This window comes from Zalophus californianus, chromosome 8 (genome assembly GCF_009762305.2).
Source record: "Zalophus californianus isolate mZalCal1 chromosome 8, mZalCal1.pri.v2, whole genome shotgun sequence".
Classification (NCBI taxonomy): domain Eukaryota; kingdom Metazoa; phylum Chordata; class Mammalia; order Carnivora; family Otariidae; genus Zalophus; species Zalophus californianus.
The window spans coordinates 32500209-32524922 of NC_045602.1; the positions used below are offsets into that span (position 1 = coordinate 32500209).

General features: G+C 37.5%; 1 protein-coding gene across 4 annotated transcripts in view; it reads right to left on the reverse strand.

Annotated features, from left to right (window-relative positions):
- MAP4K3 (mitogen-activated protein kinase kinase kinase kinase 3) overlaps positions 1–24714 on the reverse strand; it is a 185700-nt gene that overhangs the window by 66663 nt on the left and 94323 nt on the right. For 3 of the 4 annotated variants that reach the window (XM_027621089.2, XM_027621088.2, XM_027621090.2), the window contains 4 exons: positions 22950–23040; positions 10347–10411; positions 4280–4335; positions 3630–3677 (listed from right to left, as the gene is read on the reverse strand). In XM_027621089.2, the coding sequence (XP_027476890.1) occupies positions 3630–3677; positions 4280–4335; positions 10347–10411; positions 22950–23040 (260 nt within the window). Of the gene's footprint in view, positions 1–3629; positions 3678–4279; positions 4336–10346; positions 10412–11866; positions 14159–22949; positions 23041–24714 lie in introns of those variants that run through there. The other variant, XM_027621091.2, reaches the window with a different exon arrangement.

Below are 24714 nucleotides of genomic sequence, written 5' to 3' on the forward strand. Positions count from 1 at the left end.
TCTAATATATGATCTCAGATCCTGGTTCTTAACACAGCGCTCTTGAAACTCTTGTAATTTTGGGGGTGACAAGAGTATATTCTGTTCTAATGAGGCAACTCTGGGTGGGCTCCTGGACAGCTCCTGGATGAGGGATGGTCACCAGAAAGACCAAGCCATGATTGGAAGCTTGGAATTTTTGGCCCTGCCCCACATTCTCTTGAGAAGGGAGAAGAGCTGAAAATGGAGTTAATGATTGATCACGCCTAAAGAGGAAGCCTCCATAAAATCTCAATAGTATGGGGTGTGGAGAGCTTCCAGATGAGTGGAGGTTCCAGGAGAAGGTCGTGTCTGGAGAGGCAAAGAAGCTCCATACCCCTTCCCACACACCTTGCTCTCTGCATCTCTCCCATCTGGATGTTCATCTCTCTTATCAAATCCTTTAATAAACTGGTAAATGTAAATAATTCCCTGAGTTCTGTGAGCCACTCTAACAAATTAATTGAACCCAAGGAAGGGGGCTCAACTAATTAATTCGGATCTATATAGCCAGTTGCTCAGAAGCACAGCTGATAACCTGGGCTTGCAACCTATTAACTGGGGTGTAAGTGTGTGTGTGTGTGTGTGTGTGTGTGTGGTGGGGGAAGGGACAGTCCTGTGGGACTGAGCCTGTATCTGTGGGATCTGATGCTATCTCCAGGAAACAGTGTCACAATTGAGTTAAATGGTTGGACACCCAGTTGGTGTCACAGAGAACTGCTGCTTGTGGGGGAAACCTCCACACGTTTGGCGACCACAAGTGTCAGAAGTGAAGTGTTCTATGTGAGTAAGTAAAGGAGACTCAGGAAAAAAGCACACAGTAGGAAAGAGCTGGGCTTTTCCCTACACAGAGAAGAAAAAACTCAGTTTTTTCTCATTACAATGACCTAGTAACATTTTAGCCACTCCTACTTCCTGACCTGAGCCCAAAGTAACCGCTTCAATAAGCTCAAAGCTTTTGGAAGAGGTAGAAATACTATCTCCCAAGATGTATAGACTTTTTAAATTTTATTTTTTGCCTTTTCTATAACTTTTAAATGAGCAAGCAAAAGTAAGCAGGCTCTTTAATCAAAGGTGTCATCAATCATGTAATTATAGGCTTAAAGGAAAAATACTAGGAAACCCCTTTCCACCCAAAAAAGAGGAAGCCATAATATAAGACTGCACCCCGATATTATTGCAGCACTATGGAATAAGGGGAGAAACGAGAAAAAGGAGGGACAAGGGACTACAGCAGGGATTTGTTTTTTTTAGGAGGGAGGAGGGGGGAGGAGCAGAGAGAGAGAATCTTAAGCAGGCTCCATGCCCAGAGTGGAGCTTGATATGGGGCTCAATCTCACAACCCTGAGATCATGACCTGAGCCAAAATCAGGAGTTAGACGCTTAATTAACTGAATGATACAGCAAGGATTTTAACTTGATCTAGGCCCCAGCTATCCCTAGATGTCTGCCATAGTGCTCAGTTTGGTCTTTCCCCGGCTCCGGGTTCATTTTACTAAATTATAGTTTATATCACATCACGTGCATCTATGGCCTTTAATGCTTCCTTCCTTCCATTCCTCTCTCCCTGAGCAACCAAGTGCTATTTTAAGCTTTAGGGTTATAGTAATAAATATAGTAATAAATAAAAATAAGCTCCAGCTCTCATGAAGTTTACATTGAATAGGAGAGAAAGAAAATCTAAAAATGAATACACACATACACACACACACATATGAATGAATGGACACAACAAATGATTCAAAGTCAGTAAGAGATAAGTACTTTAAAGACAGTGATTAGGGCGCCTGGGTGGCTCAGATGGTTAAGCGTCTGCCTTCGGCTCAGGTCATGATCCCAGCGTCCTGGGATCGAGTCCCACAACAGGCTCCCTGCTTCTTGGGAGCCTGCTTCTCCCTTTGCCTCTCTCTCTCTCTCTCTCTGTCTCTCATGAATAAATAAATAAAATCTTTAAAAAAAAAAAAAAGACAGTGATTATCTGAGCAGATATCTGGATGAAGTGAGGGTGCAGAGCCATGCCAAAATCTGGGAGAAAAACATGCCAGGAAGAGGGCACAGCAAATACAAAGCCCTTGGTGCCAGAATGAGTTCTACATATTCCAAAAACATCACGTTTAGTGTGGCTGGAACAGAATGAGTAAAATGGAGAGGAGTGTGACATGAGGTCAGAGAGAAAAGCAGGGGCCAGATCACGGATAACCTTATAGGCCATGGTAAGGAAACACCTGGATTTTACACTGAGTATGGTAGGAAGCCAAGGTGGTTCATAAAGAGAAGAGTGATAAGCTCTGATTTAAAAACATCACTCTGGTTGCAAGGTGGAGAAGTGACTACAGAAACACTCAAATAGAAACACTCAAGAACAGAGCAGTTAGAAGGCTGCTACAGAAGTGCAGGTGAAATAGAATAAATCGGTGGCTTAGACCAGGGTAGAAATAATGGTGATGGGCAGAATCTCCCCAGTTAGAGTCAAACTCTGAAGTCTGGCACACAACTCTTTGTGTAATGGAGCCAAGCCCATTTCCTGTTACTCTCATACCTTCTCTTCTCTTCAGTAATACGGTGCAGCTTCTATCCTCCCTAAAATGACGCCACACTTTCTGATGTCTGTATCTTTGCTTACATTGTTCCCTCTGCTTGGAAGGCACTCCACCATCTACTTCTGACAAAAATCTATCAGTCTTTCCAGATCATCTAAGTGCTGATGTCACAGTACCTTTCTTGATTTACTTATGTTATGATCTCTTCTCCCTTTCAAGTCCAAAGCTCTTTGCTTATGTCTTTTAAGTGGCTTATAAAAAATAAAGTAAATGATCTCAGCAGGTGATCTGACATTCCACTGAAATTTCATGCAAAATATGAAGGCATGTACATAAGGACATTTTCTGAGAAGAGAGTCCATGGCTCTCATCAGAGACTCAAAGGATACCAAAAAAAAAAAAGTTAATAACCTTCACGCTAAAGAAAACTACTTCAGAAAACAAAAGGGAGAAAGAAGTAGGAAAATAGATGAATGAGGAAGAAGGTAAAAGAAAAATAAATGAAAGTAGAAAATAACTAAGTTGGGGAGGTGGCAGAATGTTTAGAAATAACTTCAGGAGTCCTGCCATAGCACCTAGTTTACCACAGAGCTAACCCCAGCACATCCAGTGCACCTGCTCTCCTCTGCCAGTTAAATCAAAGACCATCAGAAAATGTTACAGTCGAACTTACCCATTTTGAGACATAATTAATGATAGTTCCTTGAGATTGTCAAAGTTTACTATAATATTCAAAAGCACGAAATGTTCTAAAAACCCCAACTTAATGGAAACTGATGACCTAATTTGCTTTTTACAAATAAATAACTACAGATAAACAAATATGGGGTATTACAACACTAATCCACAAATGTATCCTTTAAAAGGGTAAATTTTATGGTAATGTGAATTGTATCTCAATAAAGCTGCTTTAAAAAAGTAATAAAACTCTTAAAAAATACCACTTAGTTTTACTATAGTAACATATTTCAATTAAGAAATTCATCAAATAGATTAAGACAATTGCTCAACAGTTTGAGCCGAGTATTTAAAAATGAAGAGAAGCCATTAGGTTAAACATATGATGTATACCTTTATATCTCTGTGCATTTTTCCTTTACTGTGAAGATAGTATAATCCCTGGAGTTTCAAAAAACAAAAAACAAACAAAAATTAGTAAGACTTTACTACAGAGCATATTTTGGGATGTAAAGTGATTAACTAAATAATAGTTTCTGTTTTTTATTTACTCATTACAGAAAGTCTAGTGGTAATCATTATTTTACTGAAACAGCCTAAAAGACAAAAGAATCAAGAAAATGAAAAAGACAAAGCTCAGCAGGAACCACTAACTTTCTAAAGACAAATACTTTTCACTAAACTCTGCAAATAGTCTGAAATAACGTTTAAAAAGTATAAATGCAATTAGTATTAGAATGAGTTTCAAATTCCTGTAAGGGTGCTTAATTTTCAAGCCTTTCTTTGGTATTAAGAGGAATATAAAAATATAAAATAACAAATCCATAGCACTTAAAATTTAGGAGGTCATATTATCACACTGAGGCTTTATAGTGTTTATTTGCAAATATAATTTGAGTTTACTACACAATCAAAAATGTATTAAAATCCAAGAGTTTATCAAACTAGAATGCTCAATCCTTACTTTACTTAACAGATAATGCACAATAATTAAACACTGAATCTAATAAAGAATGGTACTTTTTAATTAGCACTGGATTTACCTGTAGTGTTTCTCTGCTAACATATGCAATTTGCAGTTCTGATAGAGGTCCCGTTACTATAAGAGAAGAAAATTAATATTAATGAAATTAGTCAAAGCACATTTTTCAGTAAATGACAAATTTTTACTAGTTCCACTAAGCAATAGCCACCTAAACAACTGTACTAAAATGTAAGCTCCATGAGGGCAGGATTTTTTAAATCTGATTTTCTCACTGTTGTATCCCCAGTGTTTAGAACAGTGCCTGATATGGGAAAGCTATTAAATAAATGTTTGTGGAATGAGTAAAAGACTGAGTCTCTGAAATTAATTATATTTTCATTTTTGCACCTTGCTGATTAGTACTACCTTTTAAATGTTAAAAGAAATAAATTATGGCCAACAGGCTTAGCTAGTTTTTATCAAAGCTTTTCTGAATTGATATGTAATGCATGTATTAAGGACTTTTTTTTTTAAAGAGGGGTGGACAGAGGGGTGCCTGGGTGGCTCAGTTAAGCGTCTGCCTTCGGCTCAGGTCATGATCCCAGGGTCCTGGGACTGAGCCCCATGTCAGGCTCTCTGCTCAGCTGGGAGTCTGCTTCTTGCTCTCCCTCTGTGCTCTCTCTCGCTCACTTTCTCTCAAATAAATAAATAAATTTTTTTTAAAAGGGGGGAGCAGAGGGAGAGGGAGAGAGAGAGAATCTTAAATAGGCTCCACACCCAGCGCAGAGCCTGAAGCAGGGGTCGATCTCACAACCCTGAGATCATGACCTGTGCCAAAATCAAAAGTCAGACAGTTAACCCACTGAGACACCCAGGCACCCCACATTACAGCTAGTTTTAAGTCAATATTTTTTCCCTAAAATTATTAGCTTTATAGCTATAAAATTAGTATGTTCACTATAAAAATCCAATCAATAGACAAGTTTGGAAAGTGAAGGTCTCTTCCTTACCCAAACTATTCCTCAATAACAGGCAATATCAATAATTTGTCCTAAAGCCAACCAGATAATTTTATATAAAGACACATTCTAAATGTATGTATAGATCTCACAGAAGAATATGAATGGAATCATATTACAAACACAATTCTAAAACCTACCTTTTTTACTCACCATGGACAACTTTCTATATCAATACATATAACTCAATCATAATATTTTTCTGTGTGCATCTATCCACTACTGAGACATTTAAGTAGTTTTCTCTTTTTCCCTACGAAATCACTTTAAAGTCTCTCTACATTAGGTGGGAGAGACTATTCTAAAAATTGAATTAAGTTCCAATGATGGAATCTTTTGCTAGATAGTAACCTCTTCGTAAAAATGTTTACTCTGGGTATTTGTGGTATTTTACAATTGTGGAAGAGAGAAATCTATTTCACTTAGATTTTGTTAAGGACAAGTCTGGGTTTGAACGTCTGAAGATAAGCCATATAACTAATTCTTGTGGTCTGTAAGCACCTCTTATTCAGTAAGATGGGACTCCCTTTATATTTGTTTCCCCAGTATGGCAAACACCCTGAAAACAATACCTAGAAATGAAAGAAAAGAATATTTTAAATAATCTTTTAAGTGCCTAGCTAAGTTAAAAAGTAAGAGACTTGCCCAGGAGCCAAAAACAAAAGGGGAAATGAAAATCAGAATGGTAAAAATGTGAAATATTCTGTCTCTAAGAGAAAGGTCAATCTTGGTAAGCTGGGGCTTTAGTTTTATCCCCTACACAGGGAATAGAACAGAAGAAAAGGCCCTTCATCTGTAGAGGAACAGTTAAAACAAATATGCCCCTAAAACCAGAACCTTCAAGGGCTACATCCTCATCTTAAAAGGATAGACAAGGACAAGGAGAAGACTAAGGATTTTGTGTCATGGCCTGGGACCTGGATAGGGGAAAATATCTTCTAGATTCTGTCACACAAGCCTCTTCTTCACTCAGGTTTAGGGTTCAAATACATTGGATACACCGAGGTCTTAGGATCACAGAAAGAAGATTAAAAACAACAACAACAACAAGAATACCACTGTGGAAAGACCCACTCTCAAAAGCCATATGGAATTCCTGCTGAAGCTGACCTCAGAATTCAAAATTATTAAATAAGTGGAAAGCAATTCACCATAAATGACATAATAGAATGTGGAAAACTGTTAAAGAACAGTATTAAACAGAAAGAAAATATTCAATGGAAAAAAGCATTATATTGGAACAATGAAAGGTTCCAATGTTAGTTCTTCAAAGAAAAAAATAAACAAAAGGAGAGAAGAAACTCATGAAAAAATATAAATTCAAAATGTATCCCCACACACATACCTGTGGTAATTTAAAACATGTCTACAAGTGTTGGAACTTAATTCCCTTCCCGAGTATGGGCTGGACAGAAATGACTTGCTTCTAAAGAACAAAACATGGCAGAAGAGACAGTATACACCTTGTGCAACGACATCATAAGAGGCTTTGTGGCTTCCTCCTTGCTCTCTGAGACTATATGCTCTGGGGAAGCCAGCTACCATACCGTGAAGACTATGGCCAGATCCACATAGTGAAAAATGGAGACCTGCCAAGAGCCATCAAGGACCTGAAGCTTTCTGCCAACAGCCATGTTAAGTGAATCAAGGTTAAAGTGAATTCTCGAGCCCTACTCAAGCCCGCAGAGGACTGCAGTTCCAGCCAAATAGCTAGACTACAACTTTATGAGAGAACTTGAGCTAGAATTGCCCAACTAAGCCGTTCTTGAATTCTTGACCCTAAGAAACTGGGACATAATATTTGCTGTTTTAAGCTGCTAACTTTTGGGATTATTTGTTATACAGCAATAGACAACTAATACAGTTCCCTCTTGTAAGATTTAAAATTTTAAAAAATCATATGGAGTGATGGAATTAAGAGCAGTAAAGCAATATAAAAATTGGTTTAATGATACTTTAGAAAGCAGAAATAAAAAAAAAGAAAGAAGTAACAGGGTAAAAAGCAGACTTTGCAAATTCTGCATGACAGATCAAAATATGCTGTGCATACACATATAAAAAAGCAAAACCCCACAAGCATTAGGGTTATTAGAAAAGAAGAACTTCTCTTTCACTAGGTGAGGTAACCCAAGTTAGTACACTACTCCCACAGAATGACAATGTGATAAAAGAGAGAAGAGAAAGAGAAACACAAAGAAACGGAGGTATCTGTCTTATGCAGCTGTGCAAGTAGAGAGCCCTACAGACTAGCCAAAGAGGAGTATACACATTGCCATGAGGAGGTCTCTTGGTGGCAATCAAGATGCAGTCAAGAGTGAATAAGGAGGGCGCGTGGGTGGCTCAGTTGGTTAAGCGACTGCCTTCAGCTCAGGTCGTGATCCCGGGGTCCTGGGATGGAGTCCCACATCAGGTTCCCCCTGCTCAGCGGGGAGCCTGCTTCTCCCTCTCCCTCTGCCTGCCACTCCTCCTGCTTATGTGCTCTCCCTCTCTGTCAAATAAATAAATAAAATCTTAAAAAAAAAAAAGTGAACAGGGACTGGGGTTTTGTATAAGCATGTAAATCCCTTGCATGTATATTTGAGAATATCCAGGGTGTTGCAAATTATCGTTTCTTCCACTGACCAAGTTGCTGATCAGTATAAATAAATCAATATTAACAAATTCATATTACTTTGTTATTTCCAACATTTGGTTGAAATGGAATGACAACAATCATGGCAAAACTATTTCTGTAACTAAACTGGTCTTCTTGCTTCTTCATGAAGATAGCAGAACCAGACACCTAAGAGCAAGAATATATATCTGATGGAATTACTTAACAATCTGAGAAAGACTGAAGAAAAGTATGCTTAAAAAACTAAAGATGTAAAAGAAGGAGTGAAAAATTACAAGAGAGTAAGACACAAATATAAAATGAAGGGAGACTTGAAGTAGAACCAAACACTTTCTAGAAATGAGAAAAACAGTCACCAAAAATTAAAACCTAATAGATGTACTAACCACAGCTGTAAAATCAGTGAACTATAAGATGGTTATGTGTATCCTCAGTGCTCTGAGGGATTAAAAAGTGCAAAATATACAGTTGAGTTTAAGAGACACAGAGAGGGCGCCTGGGTGGCTCAGTTGGTTGAGCGACTGCCTTCGGCTCAGGGTCATGATCCTGGAGTCCCGGGATCGGGTCCCGCATGGGGCTCCCTGCTCGGCAGGGAGTCTGCTTCTCCCTCTGACCCTCTCCCCTCTCATGCTCTCTCTCTATCACATTCTCTCTCTCAAATAAATAAATAAAATCTTAAAAAAAAAAAGAGACAGAGAAGGTCTAATGTAAATCTAACTGACATTCTAAAACGAGAGATCAGAGAGACTGGGGTAGAAAAGATTTTAAGAGATAATAATCGATAACTGTCCAGGCTTGATGAATAAATTAAATCCTGATAAGCACTTTAAGTCCTCAGCAAGAAAAGCAAATGCAAATCCATGTTTAGATACTAAAAACACCAGAAATTAAGAGAAAAAAATCTTAAAATCGATTAGAAAGGAAGATTACCTGAAAAGGATTAATACGTAGAGTGACAGAAGATACCAACAGCTATAGAAGCTAGAAGACAGTGGTCTAATACATTCAAAATGCCGACAGAAAATATCTGTCTATACTACACTTAAGTTATGACTGAAGAATGAGGGTCAAAGACTGAGAGTGTACCCCTAGAAGACCCAGCTGAAAGAATTTCAGGACAAAGGAAATTAAATGAATATGAGAAAAAAATAGTAGATAAATTAATCCAAATTAAGACAAAAAAAGGGAAATAGCCTTTTGAACTTTGAATAGCTTTCAGAAATACTGTGTATGTCCTGCAATGCAAAATAATGCCAAATATTTCTCAACTTTCACTGAACCTTTGAAATCAAAATGTCATTAATAAAAAAAATTCTCAAATATAAAGAAGAGCCATACTTAATAAAAAAAATACTCTCAGGAAAGAAACAACTTTTCATAAAGCAGAAATGTTCTCATGTTCTTCCACTTGGCTTTCAAGGCTCTCCATATCCGACCCTACTCCCCATATATAGACCCTACGCCAATGAGAGTGATCGCACATGTCACACCTTCATGTCACTGTATTTCACCTCCTAGGAGGTACTTCTACCCCTTCTTTCTACCCAGAGCTTATGTATCTTTTAAAGAACAATTAAAAACCCATTTTCTTCACTAAGCCTTCAAAAACAATTCCAGACAATCTATCATTTCCTTTCTCCCATTCCAACTGTAGTTAGTAGTACTTTAAAATACTATTATGTCAATCTTTATGGTAAATAATATCCACACCAAGAAGATACAGTAAAATGAAGTGCAATGGAGAGAGTAAAACTCCTATCCAAATAGTCTTTTAACATCTGCTTTATTACAATCAGCTGCCAAAATTACTTAAGAGGCCCTAATGGGAAAATCTGAGCCCAAATCCCATATCAAGAAAAATGAAAAAAATTTCCAAAATATTTTCTCGTAAAATTGACATGACTTATTTTATTTTACATTAATCAAAAAGCACAGCTCCAGTAAAAGAATAAACCTACTCTGCAGTTTGTGACAATAACCCATTAAACAGAACCAGAATGGGACAGAGAGAGAAAGAAAAGACCATAAACACTGCTATTGTACTTTACAAATCTTTCTTACATACTCCACTGAAATCTCAATAAAAAAAGCTTTAATAATTTTTAATTCCCCAGAATCTGGTATTTAAAAAAGTAAACAATTTAATTGATGCTTCTTGAATACACGAGAGCAAAATCAATTCTTTGTATTAATACTACTCGTGTATTAACTGGATATTCTTCTGGCTTAGTGTTAACTCTCAAGGCCTTTACATGTTTCTTACAAATCTGAGTTTGAAATTTTGAACTAACTATATACAATATGTCTTCTTTAGAATTAGCAAATAGTTCAACTGCATATTTTTGCAACTTATAATGCAAATGCTCCTTTCATCCGTATAGATCTTAAATTCTTTTATATATCTAAATAACAATAAAACATACTTTCCTCAAAACATTAATGCTTTAATATAGTAAATAACTATATTTTAAGAAATTCTACTTAATGTGTATAAAACATAACTTTTGTCTTACCATGATAAATATCCTGTAAAGAACCACCTCCACAAAACTCCATGCAAATCCAAAGTTTATCTCGCCTGTAAAGAGAAAATAGCATGTATCACATTGCAACAAGTATTGTAAGGTTGTATCATATAACCTTGAAAAACCACATAAATGCAAAGTGCTAAGAAAAAAGCTAATCTCTATGAGTAAAAGAATTACTTAATATGTTATTAAACTCAACCCAAGGCTTTAATCCTTAAAAATACACCATTTGTAGGATATAAAAATGTCATCAGCCACATCCAAATGAGAGGAAATTTCTCTTTCGTTAAAAGCTTCCCCTCCCCTATACTTTACCCACCTACCCCAAGATAGTTAAATGTTATAAAAGTTAAATGTTAATTAAAATGTTCATACCAAAAACTATGCAGAAAATTCATTACAGAATACATCTCAAAGCATATCACCTTAATAGTGCCGTCATCAACAAAACAGATAAAATGTATATTTTACCCTCACATCTAGATTCAACAAAGGTCTTTCGAAAATAATCTGTTAAAATTTATCACTGTGTTTAGATAGCATTTCTCTCTCACACTCAAGATACCATAATCAGTCACAGAAGAAATGATTAGCAAAGATTTAATAGCTTATTCCTTGTTCAGTCTTCACTATTTCATCTCAAAATGTATCAGGAAATATACTATTCTTAGGGTTCAGAGATGGAATAAAAGTCTTTGAACTCAGCAAGTTCAACTGAATGCAGAAGATTCTGCCTTAAGATGTCGGTCTTTTTCACCATTGCATTCACAGTACCTAGAAGAAGAGCCAGCAAATGAATATTTCATAAATGAATGAATGCAACAGTGACTGAAAGAATAAACATATGGATTAGATCAAGAGTCAACAAACCAGAGCCAGTGGGCCAAATCTAGACTGCTGCCTGATTTGTACTGACCAGGAACTAAGAATGGTTTTTGTATTCTGAAATGGTTGGGGGGCAAAAATCAAAAGAAGAATATTTCTTGACACATAACAATTACATGGAATTTAATTTTAGTGTCCATATAAAGTTTTATTGAAACACAGTCACACGCACTTCTGGCTACTTTTGTACCAAAGCAGCACAGTTGAGTAACTGTGACAGAGAAAAACAGACAAAGCCTAAAATATTTACCATACAGTCCTTTACAACAAAGACCCCTGGATTAGATTATAATTTGATTAAATACATGATCCAGGCATGTATAAAGTTCTATAAGAACCCAGAGGTAAGAACACCTAGGAAAGTCAAGGGAAATCACTAGGGAGGAGGTATCATTTGAGTTGCGTCTTGAAGTTAAAGTAGGAATTCATCACAGAGACGGGAAAGGGGTCTGAGCAAAGAATGAAAATTTGAGAGAAGATGCCACACATGAGAGACTGTGGGTAGTTTAGTGTGAGTGGAACACAGACTAGCTGAAGAGACAATGGCAGGAAAGGGAGAGAGAACAGGTTGGGTCACACTGTAAAACAATACTTGTTCGTACACTCCTCAGTTTAGTTACCTTCATCTGGACGGTCTCTACTTTGTCAATGTCTTTTAAAACATGGCATCCAGAATCAAGTATTATTCCAAGCGTTGCATAAACAGTGCAGCTGTTATCAGGAGTAAATCACACATGGTGGTGGTGGTGAGGTTAACCAGACCTAAGAGGTGAGCTGACTGGGTGAGTGTGATGGGACAATGCAGCATGTAACAAGGGAACACAAGTATCCAAGCATGAAGGTCAGCAAACTTAAGAGTACAGAGTGAAAAAACACCGTGATTCTAGAGGCAAAGCTGAATATCGTGAAGACCAGAAGAAATCTGAAGTCACTCTAGTATCTACTGCAGTATGAGCTAGCTGCCCAGTGGCCTGGTTTTAATAACTCTTGGAATGGAAGCCGAGTGCTGGCAAGATGTGTGGCCTTATCCAAAAGGATGAAGGCATTTATGACTGGTGATTGCTACACAGGGAGAAGTCTAACTACCTCAGAGACTCTAACAATTATCTCCTTTATTTGAACACTTATATTTCTACTCACTTGGCTAAAGGCTATCTTCAGGTTCTTAGCAACTGCTCTAAAAACTGCTGGTTTGCAAGGCTGAAGTTTAATTAAAATCTCTGGATCTTTTTTGTGTAAAAAGTAGTCGGATGATTTTCTCCAGCTCCACATTTACCTGGTTCATTAAAAATATGCAGAGAACTTCATCCTGATTTGTTAAATCTCATTCTTTAAAAAAAAAAAAAAATCTTGATTCACATAATGTGCTTCTGACGTGCATCTTATTAGCTCTCCCACTGTTTTACTTAAAATACTTAAGCACAGACAGTGTGACACACATTTCTAATTGGAAACACCCCTCTGTGCTGGTGCCCACAGGCCCTTGGAGTGGCTGACTGGCAAGACCCTAAGCGGGAGTCTACCTTCCAGAGGCATCTACTACAAGGGCTTTGCTTTTAAGCTACTTTGATCTGTGAGTGATTGTACTAATGAGCTTAAGGAATGTTAGAAATATCTTTTTCACTGATGACATAAATGCTACTCTGTATAGATGGCTTACAATTACCATTTGGCACCTCTCTGCCTTTGTTTAAACTGAGGTGTAAGACTGGCAAGTCCACCAACCAGTAAACTTTGGAATGCTGCTTCGGCTCCAATTTGTTATGTGTAGATGCAAGATACCCCAGCCTGTTCTCTCTGGGTTAGCTGAATCCTTCCTCTAAGAACAGTGATTCTCAAAATGTGGTCTGGGGGCCCCAGAGGGGAGAGTCTTTCAGGGAGTCTTTCAGGGGCCCAGCAAAGTCAAACCATTTTCATAATAACACTAAAAAGTTATTTTCCCTTTATACTCTCATGAGAATCCAGAGGAATTTTCCAGAAACTAGACAAAGTGATGATGATGTCATCCCTCTGACAGCTACTGCAATATGTGCTTATGTATTCCTGGTCCAAAATTTTCTGAGGTTTTAATTTCTAATATAGTGAGTATCAACAGATATAACCCACATAAACAAAAGCTCTTTATGGTACTCAATAATTTTTAAGAGTGTAAAATAAAAGGGGTTCTAATACCAAAATGTTTGGGAACCACTGCTCTAACATATTTTCATGTCTGCCCCAAATGACTCTTTCATGTAAAATACCTGTCCCGGGTGCTTCAGGAACAGGTACTGGGGACTTCTCACACATCTTATAAAAACTGGGGGGATGGCTGTTTTGGCATGTGCTCAGAATAAAATGAAATAACATGTAAATTGCTTTGTAAAGGACCCAGAATATAAACCCAATAAATGTATGCCGTTTTCTATTCCTTTTGTTATAATTCATCTTGTAGTATATTTATGTAAGTCACCTAAGTTGCTCCTGGAATTGAACCAAGGTATAAATAAAACTGGCACATTCTTTTTTAAGGAAAAAAAAAAAGAAGAGAGATGGGATTGACTGACATGACTTCTTACTAAAGTCATGCTAATCACCACTTCTTTCTTTTAAGTGCTCACTAATTATCTGATTAATAATTTATCCTAGTGGGGGCTTGATGACTGACATCAAATGCAACAGTCTGCTTTGTAGAAATCACGTTTTCATTCCTTTGCAAATTGGTCATTGCTGATCACTAATATTTTGGTACCTCTCCTATTTGTCAAAAGACACTCAGTGATAGTGGGTACCAATGCCATCTGTTAACTTTTCAGTATAACAAGATATAATTAATATAAGTCTAAAAGCTTAGATTCATTTAAAGTGTCTAGCTGTTCTATAATTATCTCCTCACCTATCTCATGCTTCAATTCCTTAATTTTTTTTTACCCTTTCCAATTTTTTTTTAAAGATTTTATTTATTTATTCATAAGAGACAGAGAGAGAGAGGCAGACGGAGAAGCAGGCTCCCCGCTGAGCAGGGAGCCTGATGCAGGACTCGATCCCAGGACCCTGGGGGATAATGACCCGAGCTGAAGGCAGACGCTTAACCATCTGAGCCACCCAGGCACACTACCCTTTCCAATTTGAAAACAATTCTCCTCAGTAGAGAAAATGGACACAGGAAATGAGTTCTCTGCTTTCTTACATATTTCAATATTACATCATCCTCCACTTGATGCTGTTCTATTCCCTTTCCCATCCTGCTTTAGAACACAATTTTCTAGTCATTCTATGAAAAATGACTCTCCAAATTTACAAAGGAAAAAAAATCAGGATTTGAAAAAATACATACTATATACATACTTTACTTTTTAAGATGCCTAAAATACTTTCTATTTATAACATTCTATTTAGTTAAGTCTGGAATTATCAAAAAAGGTTGAATATTCAGAGTCTATCAGAAAAAGGACTTCCATCTATCACATGAATGTCCCTCTTGTGATGACAAATCTGCATCTGCTGGGGCTCCTGGGTGGCTCAGTCGTTAAGCGTCTGCCTTCAGCTCAGGTCATGATCCCAGAGTGCTGGGATCGAGCCCCGCATTGGACTCCCTGCTCTGCAGGAAGCCTGCTTCTCCCTCTCCCACTCCCCCTTGCTTGTGTTCCTGATCTCGCTGTCTCTCTGTCAAATAAACAAAATCTTAAAAAAAAAACGTGCAACTGCTTTTGGTCATTCACCAAGCCATCTGCCTAAAAGGAAAAGGACTCAAGTCAATTGGCCCATTTTATGCAGGTGAATACATTCTAAAATCTTTGTCCCTAGACGTATGAATTGAAACAACCACTGAGGTAAATATTCGGGGTATCACTACAGGTATCAAATTTCCTTAGAATTCTTCTCTTATTCTGTAAAGTTGTCTATCTTATAAGGAATAGAAAAATAAATAAAGGGGGAGGAGTTCACTATTTTAATCTTCTAGTTCAATGTTTACTAGAGCATATAGGAACTAACATTCTAATATTAATTCTATTTCACTGAACTGACAATCTTATAATTTCTAAAACATACTTTTTAATCTTCCCATACGTTGTAACACATCAGACTTAAAAAAACCAATTAAACAATATAGAATTATTTATATATTTTGCCCAAATATAACATAATTTAAAAAGTAAAATAAAGGGGCGCCTGGGTGGCTCAGTCGTTAAGTGTCTGCCTTCGGCTCGGGTCATGATCCCAGGGTCCTGGGATCAAGCCCCGCATCGGGCTCTCTGCTCCGCGAGAAGCCTGCTTCTCCCTCTCACACTCCCCCTGCTTGTGTTCCCTCTCTCGCTGTGTCTCTCTCTGTCAAATAAATAAATAAAATCTTAAAAAAAAAAAATTAAAATAAAATGTGAGCAAGGTCACCAAGAATCCGCAGCTCTAGAACGTCTGCTAGAAACTGGCATACCAAATCATTCTCCCTGAAATGGGACGGCTAGCCATGGCCCCACACTGTAGTCCCCTGATCCCTGTACTTAAGGGTTATCTTGCTGAACAAAAGCATCTGCCAATAGCTACTCCACCATATTCAGCAAAATAATTCAATTCCTAACCAGAACTATCAAGGTGAAAAATAGAAAGTTTAATAACTGCTAGCTGTTTTAATATAGGATAACTTATTTAATGTGAACTGAATTTAAAATGTTTTGGTGCATTTTTTTATTTTTTTAAGATTTTATTTATTTATTTAGAGTGAGCGAGAGTGTGTGTGTGCACATGAGCAGGGGGAGAGAGAGAGAATCTCAAGCAGACTCCTTGCTGAGCATGGAGCCCAACACAGGGATTGATCTCATGACCCCCAAGATCATGACCTGAGCCAAAATCAACAGTCGGACGCTCAAATAACCCACCCAGGTGCCCTTGGTGCATTTTTAAACAGACATGCAAAAACTACGACATTTCAAAGGTTATATAGTAATTCATCTATCTGCTTCCCCTTTAATAATGAGGGATAGTTCTGTATTCTGGGATACAAGGTAACCTATTTATCTGTAATTATACTTAACATCCCCCAGTTCTACCTATGAATTTCCAAAGAATGGGTGACTGGACAGCAAACCTATGTGAAGTATACTTCCTATAAAAAAAAAAAAATCAATGTACAGTTAAACCAGTTTTAGAAATGTCACATACTGTAGTCTTCTCTTGGAAATTAACAATGCCACTTATATTAAAGGCTCTAAGAAATCCTGCAGTGAGGCAGGGGGAGCTGACAGAAGGAAAGAAGGAAAAGGTGGGGAGGGGAGACAGAAGAGAAGAAAGAAAGGAAGAATGGGGATGGAGAAAGTTGGCAAGTGGAGAAAGGGGAGGAGGAAGAAGGAGATAAAAAAAAAAAGGAGCAGAGAGGAAAGGGGAGAAGAAATAAAACATCTTTAATTTTGTATAGTTCACCACTTCCCCAAATTATTTATTCCATAGACCCATTTGTTTCAAATCACGTATCAGCATCCCTTAGAACTAATGTTCTGTAGCAAACACCCTAGCGATACTGATGTAAGAAGGTATTCTCATAGAGAGTTCCACCAAATTTTTTGCTTAAAGCAGTGGTTCTCAACTGGGGGTGATTTTGCCCCTCAAGGAGTATTTGTCAAAGACATTTTGGGTTGTCACAATTGGGGAGATGCTACTGGCATCCAGTAGAGGCCAGGGACATTGCTAACTATCATATACACATTTGAAGCAACTGATATTACTATTACTCCTACTGTACTTGAAGGAAACAAATGATGCTTGTGGCCAAACATCATGTATAACCAAAAAACTTAAAAACAAAATAGGAACACTGGTGGAAAACTGGTGAAATCAATATGAAGTATCTTAGTTTGGCTAATGGTATTGTACTGAAGTTGATTTCTTAGTTTTGACAAATATATCATGGTTATGTAAGATGTCAGCATTAGGGAACACTGAGAAAAACTCTTTGTACTATCTTTACAACTTTTATGTAAATCGAACACATTCCAAAATTAAAAGCTTCCTTTTTTAAAAAAAGAGGGTAGCTAGTTATAAATTAAAGTGAACTTAACTATAATCTTTATTTCCAGTGTAAGCATTCAAAAAAGCATTTCCAGTTATTAAGATCCTGTGGTTTCTTTCTCTCTCCCTCACCTCTAGCTCTAAAAAAAAGTTTCTCCCAGTTTCTATACAACTCAAGAGACAACCATGTACTGTAATAAAATGAATTTACTCTGTCTCAATCCCCTATACACGGGTGCATCCTCCACAGAATATATCACTCTGTGTTAAAACCTTTAGCAAGTATGCTCAATACCTACACATCCTAATTAAGGGATAAAAGGTTCCATTTGGCCACATCTCCATGGCCTTACCTACTGCAACTACACCCTTTCCCTTTAAGCTCTAATATGAAACTATTAGTTGTCTCCTGAGTACCTCATGATTTTTTTCATGCAGGCATTTCTGTTGCCAGAAATTAAGCTTTTCTACACACATACATGTGCTAGAGTAAACACCTACTAATACTTTAACACCCAAAATTTAGGAATCATATTATTCACAGAGTTTTCTCTGATTCCCTTACTTTGACAAAATTATATTTTCTACCATCTTCACCACTTTGGATCTTTCGTGGAAATTATTATGGCACCTAGCGTATTATGTTGCAATTATTTGCTTATGTGTATTTCTTCTATTAGATTATGAACTCCTTAAAGGCAAGGGCTGTGTTTTATCTGTCTTTACATCTCCAAAAACCAATACAGCACTCTATACATCCTGAGAAATGTAAAAACACTTTATGAATAATGGTGGTGATTTACAAATGTTATGAGATAAAATTATGCTCATCCAAATTAGTACTCTTGATTTCAAAGGTTTAAAATATCTGATCCAGGGGCGCCCGTGTGGCTCAGATGGTTGAGCATCTGCCTTTGGCTCAGGTCATGTTCTCCAGGTCCTGGGATCAAGCCCCATGTGGGGCTCTCAGCTCAGCGGGAAGTCTGCTTCTCCCTCTCCTTCTGTCTCTCCCCCTGCCTGTATGCTCTCTCTCAAATGAATAAATAAAATCTTTTAAAAAATAGTAATAAAATAAAATATCTGATCCAAATGAAATTTTTTACTGTACAGTTCTGAACTATTGGCTTATCTTTTGAGGAGCATTTGTTGTTTTTCAACTGCAGGTTTAAAAGTCAAATTAGAGAGAATTGTCTCAATTTTGTTGATTTGTTCTGAAAGGGTATGTTGGGCTAGGAATGCTTAGAAGGAACCTAAAGTTAAGAGTCATCATTCACTTAAAAAAAGCAATAGTTAAGCTCTACTGGGAATAAAGAATAGGTCTATGATGATTTAAATCTGTTGTTTTATAAATACACACATATCTACAGAAAAAATATACACCAAACCAGAACTACTTACTTTTGTTAACTTCAGAGAGACGTTTTGTCTATCCAGTCCTTGTTGTACAGTTTAGGTACTTAGGCATTTAAAAGACATAGGCTTTTAATGATATTGAAGAGAGGAATAGGGAATTCCCTATTAAGAATAACACTAGTGGGCGCCTGGGTGGCTCAGTTGGTTAAGCGACTGCCTTCGGCTCAGGTCATGATCCTGGAGTCCCGGGACAGAGTCCCGCATCAGACTCCCTGCTCAGCGGGGAGTCTGCTTCTCCCTCTGACCTTCCCCCCTCTCATGTGCTCTCTCTCTCTCATTCTCTCTCTCTCAAATAAATAAATAAAAAATCTTTAAAAAAAAAAAAGAATAACACTAGTGGGGGCGCCTGGGTGGCTCAGTCGTTAAAGCGTCTGCCTTCAGCTCAGGTCATGATCCCGGGGTCCTGGGATCGAGCCCCACATTGGGCTCCTTCCTCAGAAGAGAGACTGCCTCTCCCTCTGCCTGTCGCTCCCCCTGCTCATGCACTCTCTGACAAATAAATAAAATCTTAAAAATGAAAAAAAAAAAAAAAGACTAACACTAGGTATTCTGTTTTTCAGGAGCTCAGTTTCAGTATTTCTTAAAAGAGGCTTCTGAACTTAATGACGTCCTGGTCATCGATTCAGTGAATTCACAGGGTAAGTTTGATTTCCTGAAGGGGAAAGTTATTAATAGTAAAACCACATTAGCTCAATTTCCTCAATTTTTTTTTGGTCTAAATTTGTTATAACAGGCTATGACACCAAGAAGAAGAAAGTTGCTAAGAACAGTATATATTTTAGAGGGTTTGTATCAAGTTCAAAAAAACAAGCTCATTGTCTTTTGTAAAATCATTTGGTAATGAGAAGGAATCCAAGAAACTATGTTCCCTTTGAGATGAAATCTGGCCTTCCCAGACTGAGTAATATGGTATACCAAAAAGACAGCCAGCCAGGGATCTGCAGAGCCTGGTTTAAATCCTGGTTTAAAACCAGAGCCTGGTTTAGATCCATCCATTTTTGGATGACTTTTAAAGAAGTCATTGACCCAGCACCCCATTTTCTCATCAGTAAAAAGAGTGGGCCTAGTGACAAGACCCCTTAATTCCTTCCAGCTCTAGTACCTTGCAAGTCTAATCATTAGTATTCCACACTCTAAATTTGGCTGAGTCTGGACTTTAATTAGGAAAGAAGCGAAGAATCACTATAGAAAAAAAAGAACTAGAGAAAGAGGATTAATTGCTGCTCTGTGTTATACTATTGTTTGCTTTCCTATCATTTTCATCAGCTATGCCAGTTACAGAATAAAATCATCTATTTAAACCAGCATTTCTTATGTTAGATCATACAATTCCAAACTAACACAGATAGCTCTATTGAAAAAAATGACTCTAATTTTGTCTCTTTTACTTTGGTTTCTGGGCAATTTTGCTCTGCATATTCTTCTATTTGAATTAAAAGTACCCTTTAAAAAATTCATCTAGCTATACACAAAACACGAATTTGTGCACCTTCTGTATGTACATTATGCTCCAATAAAAAGTTTACTTTAAAAAGGATATTCAGAATATAGTCAGAATATAGATTTCCTGAAATCTAAAAGTAAATACAATTTTTGTTAAGCATAACCTAACTGGCTCTCTCGTAGCATGTCTAGAAGTAAAAGTTAATGGGTGTGTCACTAAAGAGTTGCACTATTTTGCCCCAAGCCAAAACCAAGATTTATCAATAAAAATGGATACAAACTCAAGAGGAATTCACATTTTGATGGGTAACAAGAACAAATTTTTTGCTGCCTAACCTGTGTAGGAGGACTCGTCCCTAAGTAACCCAGACAGTCAAATGTCCAGTTTTAGTTTAGTGTTAGGGGTTTTTTTGGGGGGGTGGGGGGAATTGGCAGTTTATTTCCAGCTCTCTGGCAAGGAAGAGAAAGACTAAGTCAAAAGTCATGTGATCCATAAGCACACTATTACAGAAAGAACTAGAACTCTACTCTGTCAATAACTAGAAATTAGACTGTAAACTAAATACTTGGTATTAAACTCTCTCAAGCATCTTATTTATAAAATGGAAATAGTATCTACCAGAGTAATATTAGTAACAGTGTTCTTGAAAACATCAAATGAGACACCAACATGATAACACTTAAAAACAGTTAAGAGGCAGTAACAGTAATAGTAGCAAAAGTAGTAGTAATAGGGGTTAGTATTTATGGAGTATTATATTTTAACCACTGTTCTTAACACTTTACATGTATTTACCCATTATCCTCATAGTTATCATGTCATGTGTCTATTATTATTCCCATTTTATGGATGAGGAAATGGAGGGTCAGAGTGGTTAAGAAATTACTTAGCAAATTAGCTATAAGTTATTCAAATAATAAATGATGGAGTCATGACTCAACCAACTTAAACAATCTGACTCCAGTACTCAAAAGCTCTTAACTATCGAATATGCTACTGTCTCAAAGGCAAAAAGACCAAGGTTGCCATATAAATGGATGGGGCTATCCCAGAATAACAGATTAAGCTTCGAATGGTCCCATAGTTCCAGAAGACTCAGACCATGCTTGAGAAATACTCTTAGATCAAAGACCTGTTTGCCCTTGGGGGAGAAAAACATTTTGTGATGCTTCTCAATTGAGTATAAGTAGGTCATTTTGTTAGGACCAATAACAGCAAAATTGTTTTGAAGTGATGATTTTAACATACTGGCACAATCGATTATTTCTGTCACAAACTTAACTATTTTAAAAGACTGCTTTTGGGGTGCCTCGGTGGGTGACTCAGTCTGTTGAGCACCCAACTTTTGGTTTAGGCTCAGGTCATGATCTCGCGGTCAGGGGATCAAGTCCCGTGTTAGGATCTGCTCAACAAAGCCTGCTTCAAATTCTCTCTCCCTGTCTCTCCCATTCACTCTCTCTCTCAAATACGTAAAATCTTTATAAATAAAAAAAGAGAGAGACTGTTTCTTTGACCTGATATAGTAATTGCCTGTGCTGGATCTGTCCATAAAATAAAAATTGATGCAGAAACTGTGTACGTTACTATTTGAACCACTCACCTTTAAAGTGGTTTTAAATTGGCTGTTACAGAACCCATTCAAAATGTATTAACAGTCATTGACCTGGGAGTAGTACCTGTCCCTATGTTAACTGAAATCTCCATTAAACCCACTCTTCAAACTTAATGAAGGTGGGGCAATCAAAACTGTTCAAGAGTGGTTAGAATCAAGAAGAGCTGGTCTGGTTGGCTTTTCGCAAGCTGGAAAGGAAAGAGGGCAGAATTGCCCTGTCTCTTCCATATGCTGTGCCTACGTCAGAAGGGAGAAGTGTTTTTTTGGGTTTTTTTTGTACCTGGATCATAGGACAATGGAAGCTGCAATAAGCTACTTCCTTATATCTCTTACAGTATATCAGAATAAAATTTTAAGAGTTTTTTTAATACATAAGAAAATAGTTGGGGCGCCTGGGTGGCTCAGTTGGTTAAGCGACTGCCTTCAGCTCAGATCATGATCCCGGAGTCCCGGGGTCAAGTCCCATATCAGGCTCCCTGCTCAGTGGGCAGTCTGCTTCTCCCTCTGGCCCTCTCCCCTCTCGTGCTCTATCATTCTCTCTCTCTCTCTCAAATGAATAAGTAAAAATTAAAAAAAGAAAGCATTCTCCAATCCTCCTTTTGGGAGGAACCTTAAAAACAACTAGGTAACAGCATTCAGCTCATAACTGCACACAGAAGCGAACGGAAAAACAGGATTTGACCTCGAGGTCATCCCCTATGGACCATGAGCTGGGGAACCCAGCACAGTCCTGCCAAACCAAAGAGGCCTCAAATTCACGGTCTAAATTTACTTTAAGACCTGGGAAAGAAGTCAGTGAAATAATTACAGTTCCTTGTCCTTTGGACAAAATGAAGGGAAGGGATGATGCAGTACCCTGAGGTTAGAAGCACAAAAGAAGGAAAAAGTCTCTACTAAAACCCTAGCAGTTAGAAGTGCTCCTGACTTTCTAAATCCACCACTTCCTAAGTCCAGAAATAAGGGGCAACAGAATGGCATGTTTAGATCTCTAGTCTACCATAGGAAGACTAACCATAAAAAGTCAACTTTTACTCACCAGCCTCCTCAATGAAACCACATCCAGAATTCCCAAGAGGACAAGAGACAAATCACAAACTATAATACTGGTCACAAAATTAACATAAACAGGTCAGAAATAAAAATTTCATTCACATGAAAATATCCTGTATCTTCAAACCATGAAGAAAATTACAAGACATGCGATTAGAGCTCATTTTGTTGTGTATCAGGTGATGGGAAACAAACAATGTACCTGAGATAGCTTCCAAAATAAGCAACAATATTTGGGTGTTTACAGTCTTTCATCATAATAATTTCTTGCTGTACAACTGCAAAATCTTCTCCTAGAATAAAAAACAAGCATATTGAATAGTTAGTAGTAAGTTTCAAAATGTCAACTTGTTCCAAAACATAATAATGTTACTGATGTTATATTTAATTACAGTCTCAGTCTTGACAGAAGTGATTAAAAGCGTGAACTCTGGTCCCAGACTATCTAGATTCAAATACTAACTCTGTCCCTTACTAAGTTGTGTGAGCTTGAGCAACTTACTTGGCCTTTCTGTGCCAATTTCTTCCTCTGCAAAATGGGGATAAAAATAATAACTTGTCTCATAGGGCTGCTGGAAAAGTTAAACGGGCTAATATATGTAAAATGCTTAGAACGGTGCCTGGTACAGAATAAGGGCTATGTAAGCATATGCTATTATTAATGTTATGCCTTGGACATAATCATCATATAATTCACTAGAAAACATACATGGCTTTGTTCCTTTATTAACAAGTAACACTTAATACAATTTAAGCACGAGGAAGTAATTCTTTTTTAAGTTAGGGCAGGAACGCTTATCCACCAGGAGTGTCAAATACACCTCCACAGGCTCCAGAGTGGAGAGGCCTACACCCCAGCAGTACTGGATTACCAGATGGCCCACATACACAGGCTTCTCCTGGATTCACGGGCCTTGTTCACCAGCTGTACTGGGATGCAGAATGGGATTCAATTTACCGTCGGACTATTAGTAAATAAGCTCTCTCCTCCTACTCCCTTCTTGCCCAAATTCTTCAAAGTAAGATCTGGCAATCCTATAGCAGTGTCACACGCTCTGGCTCCTGAAAGAATACTTGTGATAGAAACAGAACTGCAGTGAATGCAAATGTGGTGAACCAGAGACTGTGCAGAAAGAACAAATGGAAGTACTTATATTCAAATGAAAGTAGTTGTGCGTTACTAATTCAGTTTTTTATTGGTGGCAAAGTAAGAAACAGGTTTCCCAAGTTACAGCTCAAATCGTATCAGGTCATTATGTCATCAAGCCCTGACATTTCTTGCCTTGGCATTTTTCTACTATAAATGTAACTGAGACTTAAAGTAGCCTAGCCATGAACCACTTGAACCCAGTGTCAAAACCTACCCTACCGCCCCAATTACAAGGGAAGAAGTAACAGAGAAAAGAGTATGTCAGGTTCTTAATTTCTGCAATGAAGTGAGTCAAAGATTTCCAAAGGAAAAACAGGAAATTTTTATGCTTCCAAAATTTCGGAAGAAAATCACTGAATTAGGATCCTCTTCTGAGTTATCAAACCATTAAGAATTCCTGATTTTCATTATATTAAGAAAAATCCAATTAGAAATAAATTTTAAAAATCTAATTAGAAATAATAAAACCAAATAAGACTAATACCAATTTTCAGGGATATACTAAATACTTGGAAAGTTCTAAATTTTGCTTTTTCACCTCCTTCTCCACTGTACTTTCCCCAAACCAGGGGAAATGAGGATTACATGAGATCAAAGTTGATCTAGTCAGAATGAACCCTAGGACTTTAGTCTGATGGTTAGAGGATAGCAGCTCTCTTTCTGGGGGTAGTCACTGCACATCTTCAAAGGGAGCCCATTTTAGAATAAAGTTGATCTGTAGAAATCACTGAGGAGAAACAGGAAAACAGGGGAAGGAGGAAGGCTTCCTTGAGCCTCTGTATAAAGCCTCATCTGCCTCTGTAAGCTTCAGATATAC